The sequence below is a fragment of the Triticum aestivum genome, chromosome 2B (assembly GCF_018294505.1).
Source record: "Triticum aestivum cultivar Chinese Spring chromosome 2B, IWGSC CS RefSeq v2.1, whole genome shotgun sequence".
NCBI lineage: Eukaryota > Viridiplantae > Streptophyta > Magnoliopsida > Poales > Poaceae > Triticum > Triticum aestivum.
The window spans coordinates 711791602-711799812 of NC_057798.1; the positions used below are offsets into that span (position 1 = coordinate 711791602).

General features: G+C 43.9%; 1 protein-coding gene across 1 annotated transcript; it reads left to right on the forward strand.

Annotated features, from left to right (window-relative positions):
* The first annotated feature begins 3736 nt into the window (after nucleotides 1-3736).
* Nucleotides 3737-7716, forward strand: LOC123039462 (importin subunit beta-1-like). Its single transcript, XM_044462621.1, has 3 exons — nucleotides 3737-3802; nucleotides 4893-7449; nucleotides 7536-7716. The coding sequence occupies exons 2-3, from the start codon at nucleotides 4916-4918 to the stop codon at nucleotides 7714-7716; spliced, it is 2715 nt and encodes a 904-aa protein (XP_044318556.1). The 5' UTR covers nucleotides 3737-3802; nucleotides 4893-4915.
* Nucleotides 7717-8211: the final 495 nt, after the last annotated feature.

Here is an 8211-nt window from a genome sequence, read left to right on the forward strand (position 1 = left end):
TCGAGCCCACGCTTGGTCAAACTGTGGTACGGTGTTGTCAAGCGTGCACTAGAATCCTCACTACGGTGCGGTGTTGTCAAGCGTGCACTGGAATCCTCCGCTATGAACATCGTGACAAGCCATGACGATTACAGGCTGGCTGGCCCCCATTTGTTACAACGGCTATTTAACCCTTGTGTCTCTTCAACCTTTCGATCGCGCCCCACCATTGCAAGAAGCACACCCACCACGACAAATTCTTAGAGAGTATCCTGTGCGGCTCCAATGGTGCTCTGATTGGCTGCCGACAACGAGTAGTAATTCACCATCCATGCCGTGGTGGACACCCACCGAAGGTTTGAGGAGCTCTCGGTGGTGTACACTAACCACCCGGTTTGGGTGGAGCACTCCATCCGCATCATGGAGTTGTTGCTTGCCAACGAGAAGTACAAGGTGGTCGGGTTCGACATCGAACACACCCATGCTCGTGCCGGGTCTCATCCCAAGGTCGCCGTTGTCCAGATGTGCGTGGGCCACCATGTCCTTGTCTACCACTACTGACTGGCCACAAGGCCTTGCGAGCGTTTCGCCAGGTTTGTCAACAACCCCCACTACATGTTTGCTACGGTCGACATCACCAACGATGTCAAGGTGCTCAAGAATTCGGGCATCGCCTGCTAGAATCTTGTCGACATCCAGGGCCAATACAAGATCTGGGGTAGCAAGGAGCATGAGAAGGACTCACTGGTTCACCTCGCTGAGGCCATCATCGACACCTACTACATAGACATGAATGATTCCTGCAACAACGACAAGCGTGCCTGGCACTCGGCCTGGATGGAGAAACTCGACAAAGATCACGTCGTGTATGCGGCCAAGGAGGCGTACACGTGCTACGACATGTACAGGCGGATCATTGACATGAGGAAGTGCCTCCTTCCCCAAAACCGCGAGGGATCCAGTCGGAAGCAGAGCAATGGCAAGCGTCATCGCAACAAGAAGTAGATGATTAGATCCTCGTTTCCCCTAGTTTAGTATGCATGTAATTGCTTACTTTGGTGTGTGAAAATGTTATCTGTGCAGTCACTTGTCTAATTTTATGCTTAATTTGGTTATGCAATGCTGTCTTTTTAAGTATATTTGTTGATGCTATGTAGACAGAGCAAATCATATCGCACACAGACTAAACAAGGGATGATTTCATCAACCACCGACGATTGTATATCGGCAATCGTTTGCTCACAACACACACGGCTTGTTAACAGGAATCGTCTATGTTGTTATCGGTCTTCCCACACATTTATGATTACAGACCTGTTTGCCGCGTATCACACACATCTTGTTATATTGAACCGTTTCCGTTCTCTTGTCTCAACACAAATAGTTCATTCGAGTGAACCGCATGTTGTATATCGCACACATACCTTGATCTGGCTGACCATTTTTTTGTGTTGCCTAATCACAAACAGTTCATCCGAGTGAACCGTATGATGTGTATCACACAGGCCTTCATCTGGCTGCCCATTTCTTTTGTTCCTACTCATCGCAGACAGTTAATTGAACTGAACCGTATGCCCTGCATCGCACACGCAACTAAAATCTGAACCGTGTTTGATGCATCCGTCATCGCAAACGTTTTGCACATTTTAAACGGTTCTCTAACACCACCGTTTGCAATTATTGCATCGCACACAGTTTCTCGAAGGGTCTCTGATCGTAGTGTCGCGTTAGCAGCATCTTGCAATAGTGGGGTTCATATATATTTATAGGATACCAAGACCTTCAAAATTAGGGAACAATGGTGAATTGAAGTAATTGGATGGGAGAGCTCCTTGAGAAATTGTTGATCGAGTGAAAATTGAGTGACTCAATTTTCAATTGAAGACCTCAATTAATTGTGAGACCTTAAAAATTAGGAAGTATAATGTATCGTATAAAACAGTTGAACGAGAAAGCATTGAAAAATTGTTGACCCGATCAAAATTGAGTGACCCAATTTTAATTGAACACCTCAATTAGCTGTGAGGTCTTTAAAATTAAGGAGTTTAGTGTTAGAGAGGATTCCTAAGTAAATTAATCAGAAAATCAATGAAATATGGCCAGAGCCTGGTTTGGTCACCCCCAAGCCCATTGCCCCTCCTAAGATGTGACCCAAGCTCTACCAGTGGTAGGTAGCATCTTAATTATTTTTCAAAAGCCTGTGACAATGGCACGAGCATTCTACTAGGGCTGAGAGCAACTAATTAACGAGCGCTCCTTCGGGAGCCTCGTAACGATTAGCGTCACTTAGCGCGCTATCAGTCATTCGCCACGTGTCCCGCTCTGGGCGCTTCCTCCGAATTTTGTTTTTTTATTTTTCCGCACACGTTTTCGGCTTTTTAAACGGTTTTTCCCGGTTTTTTGACGTTTTGGTTTTCCACCGGTCTTCCGTAGCTTTTCGACAAAAAAATTTGAATTTTTTTTGCGCGGAAAAACGTATTTTTTTCGCGCGAGTCACGGTTTTGTTTCGCGAGAGGCACGGCCGTGCCTCTTGGAAACGAAAAAAACGTGTTTTCTATTTTTTTTCCTTTCACGAGAGGCACGGTTTTGCTTCCGCGAGAGGCACGATTGTGCTTTTGCGAGAGTCACGGCCGTGCCTCTTGGAAACGAAAAATACATGTTTTCTATTTTTTTTTCTTTCGCGAGAGGCATGGTTTTACTTCCGCGAGAGTCACGGCCGTGCCTCCTCGGAAACGAAAAAAAACGTGTTTTTTCTTTTTTTTTCTTTGGTGAGAGGCACGGTTTTGCTTCCGCGAGAGGCATGATTGTGATTTCGACAGAGGAACGGGCGTGCCTCTTTTGGAAAGGGAAAAAACCCGTGCTCCCAGTTCGGTTTTTTCGTTCGTTTTTTTCTGAAAAAAAAGTTTGTCAAAACCTATCAACATGAGATCTAGTTTTGAAGATCTCGACGCGAGGAATCCAACGGTGAAATCGATTCGAGATTTGGACGCACGGTTTAAGAGATAAGACGTTTTGAATAAACAGATCTACGAAAAAAGGGAAAATTCTCAGGTTGCGACAAGTGGCGCACATGCAGCGTCGCAACCTAGGGAAGTTGGAGTGATCTCCACAAGGAGTACTCCCCAACCTGTCGCAAACTAGTGATTTCGCGAACCAACCTCTGGTTGAGATGGTTAGGTGGACAGTGATATCCCCAACCCACCAGGATTCAAATCCTGATGCTCGCATTATTCCTGGATTTATTTCAAGATTTCCTGCGATGCGCTTTCAGTGGGAGGAGACGTTCCCGTCGACGACGAGGCGCCTACGGTGGCTTCGTAAATCTCAAGATGATATGTCGGCTCAGTCTCTCGGAGGTGCTCATAGGAGTAGGGTGTGCGTGTGTGCGTTCATAGGGGTGAGTGTATTCACGTGTATATGAGCGCCTGTATCTGTACTGATGCTAAAAAAAAACTAGTGATTTCGACTAGGGCTGGGCATATACTTCCATGACAAGAGCGTTTTTTTCTTAATAGGGGATCCATGACAAGAGCCTGTCCCAGATTGCCCGGTGGGAAAAGCCCTCCAGCCCTCCCTCGCATCCAGCCCATCGCGCATCCCTAAACAGGCCGAAAGCGAAAGCCGGCAGCGCTTCGCGAATATTAAAGCAACACCATTCAACGGCTTGGAACATGACTGAGAGAGACTCCGTAGAATTTATTAGGGCTTCCCTTTGGACATCCGCTCGCCGCCGCAAGCTCCTGTCCTACTGTCCGCACAGCCATCGAACTCCCGAGCTAGCGGAGGCGCACGAGTAGAAACGTCCGGCTTCCTCTTTTTGCTGGTAAGATCTATTGGATCCCTAACTCTAGTCGCCGGCTGGCTAGCCCCTCACCACTCTCATCTCTAATTGCAAGGCTAGGTCTTCTAAGAAGCATAAGTTTTGACAGTGATGATTCCATATGACCGCAAGTGACCAGCAACAACAATCTAGGGAAGGTTGATTTGTTGTTGCTTTAGGGAGGTGGTTATGCTCTTTTGGTTCTGGGGATAGTTGACCTGTTTTTTCTCTCCTCACGTTGAGGTTCCTCTTAAGGTCCCTCATTCTCCCCCTCTTGGATTATTAGCTCTTGATTAATCATAGTTGGATGATATTTTGGTGTAACTTTTATTGCCCATTCTTGGATTATTAGTTTTTGATCTTAGTTAGAGGATGTCCAGGCACTACCCTTTGGAACTAGAACTAGCGCAGTCCATTTGTTTTTTTTTTTTTGCTTTAAGATATGTTTTATATTAAGTTTCATACATATAGGCATTTATCCATCAATTTTTGCTATAAAAGGCATAATGGTCCTCTCTCTATCTTTGTTTTGTAGTACTAATTATGACTTGATTCATTTTGTATTTACACTGTACTTCATGGTAGTATTATAGCCCTTTGTGCTGGAAGTTTTGCTGTAAATTTGCGCCTAGTTTTTTGTTTTTGTTGTAGGCTATGGTTATTAGTAAGGGATAATATCTATCTTTATACTATCAAGAATGACGATTGTTTTATTTGTTTTTTCTAGTTTATATACTATTAAGAATGATGTTGGTCAGTGTTTCCTTTGTTTCATGTCTTGGGATGTATATGACTTAACTATGAATTTTTCTTGTAAATTTTGTTCTTCAAGTTTCCTCCTTTTGAATACGGTTACTAGTTTTCTTGTAATTTTCTCCTGCTAATATTTTGGTCCTACTATTTTAGTTATTTTAGTCTTAGTATTTAGTTGTGACTTCAAGGCTCCTCCTAATGTAAATTATTTATTTCTTCTTCCAACTGGTTATATATGTTATAAGTAATATAACAATTAGTCCTCCATCCATTTATTTGGTTCTGACATTCCTTATTTTTGGTGGTTAATTTGTTTCTTTCTATCGTTGATGCTTGCCAGGGGACTTGCCCAAGAAAGTTGATATGGATGAATCAATTGATGTGAGTGATGCTCTTGCACATGCGTCACACCCAGACAACAACATAAGGTCAATAGGAGAAGACATGCTAAAGCGGCTCCAAAATCTTGATCTTCCCAACTTCCTCCTATATTTATCATCTGAGCTTTTGAGGGAGGGGATTCCAGAAGAGTCTAGGGCACTTGCTGCCATCACCCTTAAGAACTCCTTGGACTCAAAGGATCCTGCACTCAAGGATGCACACAAGGATCTACTTTGTATAAAATGGCTCAGCCTGGATCCCTCTATCCGATCAGAGATTAAGAATAAGTTGCTCATGACACTAGAATTTGATTCAAGGCAATCTCATTCAAGGCACCCCTCATCAAAAGTTATTGCAAAAGTTATTGCGAGGGTTGCATGCATGGAGATACCCCGGAATCAATGGCTGGACCTTGTTGGTAAATTAGTGGACAACATGGCAAGTTCATCTTCTTCACTAAAGCAAGCAACTCTAGAGGTGCTCCAGTATATCTTTGAGGCGAAGATCCCTAAAGTTGTCAAGGGGGATCAAGTGGATGTTGTTATGGGTAGTGTCATCAGTGCACTGAATAACCAGATGCTAGATTCTCAAGTCCATCTCACAGCCCTTAAAGCTTTACTCAACATTCTTGAGTTTACTAAGTTTGAAGACCATGCTTGGAGGAATTCTATAGTGGCAGTTTGTGAAGTGGCAGGCAGGATAAATTCTGGAGCAGAGATCAAAGAGGCAGCATTTGAGTGCCTTGTTGCAATTGCACGCACTTGTCATACCATATTAGAACCTTACAAGGAGATCATGATGAGTCTTACATCCCAAGCTTTGGAAGGAGATGTGGAATCACTTAAATTCCAATGTATTAAGTTGTGGATCACTGTTTTCCAAGAAGAGATTGATTGGGAAGAGGAAGGGGAAGAGGAGGAGGAAGAAGAAGAAGAAAAAGAAAAAGAAGATGATGATGAAGAAGAGGCATCTAGCTTTATTGGTCCTCTCTGTTCATTTGTTCCACTTCTCCTACAAACTTACTTAAAGGAAGAACAGGGACATTTAAAACAGGAGGACATTTGGAAACAGGGAGACGAGGGAGATGGAGACATTTCCATGACGGGGGAACAAGAAGAAGAGGGAGATGAAAATGTGGAACAAGAGGGAGTAAACCTTGAAGACATTTTGGAACAAGACGAAGAGGAAGATGAGACTCTACAAGGCATTTCCATGACATGCCTAGGCCTTGCAGCTAGAATTATGAAGGGTGGAGTTGTCCCCCTTGTGATGCATTTTGTCCAGGAGAACTTGAATGGGCCACATAAAATAGCAGCATTGTCTCCATTAGGTTTTATCCTGGAAGGTCCCTCGGTCAAGCAACTTGCTCCTCTAGTTCATTTATTGCTTGTCTTGATGGACCATCCGGAGGAAGGTGTAAGAGGCAGGGCTGCCTGGACACTTGGGCGGCTGTTTAAGCTTGTTGGTGCACATAGAATCGTGAGAAATGAGGTGGTGGTCCTGGATCGGATCATGAAGCTCTTGATAGAAAGGAGCAAAGATGTCCCTGAAGTGTCCGTTGAAGTGCATGGAGCTCTATATTTTCTTGCAAGAGGTTATGGAGAAGATGCAAAGTCAAGGTCAAAATCAAACTCATGTGAGCTTTCACCTTTTGTTAAGCCTCTTATTGATGCTCTTCTTTGTGCTTCGGATCTGGCTAGGGAGACCCCTTTTTGCCTTCTTCCATCTCCTTACAAAGCTTTGAGTGAGATTGTGAGAGTTAGTGACACTGGGGACTTACAAGTTCGCCAGGCTGTTATAGGCTTGATGTCTCATATTATGAGGAGATTCAACATTGTGCTTAATGGTCATGGTGCAGTTTCATCTGTTCAGAGGAAGAACCAACTTGAGGTCTTGCTGTGTGGTCTAGTTGAAGTCTTGATCCACAAGCTTGGAAGTACACTCAAGGGGTCTGCTAAATGTGTGTTGATGTTGTTGTGCCCTCTCTTAACCCGTGAGAGTACAAGTGCACGAAATGGAGCAGCCCTTGCCATTGGTGCTCTTGCTCATGCCATTGGTGCTGATTTTGGACAACACATGCCTACGGTGCTACAATATTTCAGTGTGAAGCGACTCTCTCCACTTTATTTAGAAGTGATATGTGATATATGCCATGTCTTGGGAAAAGAGGGAAAAGAGGAAGAAGTGGTGCCATGCTTTGATCATATTATGGAAGTTTTGTATCAAGGTATGGGAGAATCGACACTTCAACCTCCAATTTTATCAAGCATTGGACAGATTGCTCTTGCTATTGGTGAAAAATTTGAGAAGTACCTGCCTCCAGTTATGGAAAAGCTTATAGTTATGGAAGAGGTTGCTCAACTCGATCAGGATCCTCTTGGGGATCATAGTAACAAGGTTAGAGAGGCGATATCTAAGGCCTACCATGGCATATTAGGGGGTATAACCGACCCAAAGTCTGGATTCAAGGTAGGAATGGCTCTACTTGACTTCACTGAAAAGGAGAGAAAGAGAAGGTAACAGATGCCTTGTTTTTTCTTGGTCGGTCACATAAGCACTCTTTATACTCATTGACTGATTGATTTTTCTTTCTTTCTTTTAGGGACAGTGACAGAAGGTCCAGAAGGACTAGGACCATGACAGCAAGGGACACAAGGACCATGAAAGCGCTAGTTGATGCCTTGTCTCAGCTTTCTCCTAGAGTGGGGGTTTGGTCAGAGGCGTTGATTCGATCGATGCAGGAAGAAAATACTCCCTCCTTAAACAAATATAAGAGCGTTTAGATCACTACTTTAGTGATCTAAATGCTCTTATATTACTTTACAGAGGGAGTATTCATTAGGAGAGGAAGGAAGATGTGCTTTATTTTGATCCAGTCAACTAAAGTGTGTCGGTTAACTGTTGGAAACTCTGTTTTATGTCGAACTAACGTGTGTGGGCTGTGGGTTTGTTGGAAACTGCATGTATCCTCTCTAATTAATTAGAGTTATTATTATGGTGTTGACATAGAGCCTTACTCTATCTTGTTTAGGGACGTCTTTGGTTTGACGAAAGTGGGGACGTCTGATTTACTCTAGCAAAACTGTTTGTATGGAGGGTAAAGCGTATGGAGGTTTGTTGTACCAGATATCTAACTGGCACACCAGATCGTTTTTGCGTTTTGACCGAACGAACTCGATGCTGTTCAATCCGGATCGTGACGCCACAAGCAGCCTCACGCCGCGATACGCGAACCCATCTCCCCCAATTTCACCCCGAAACCCATTTTCCGCAAACTC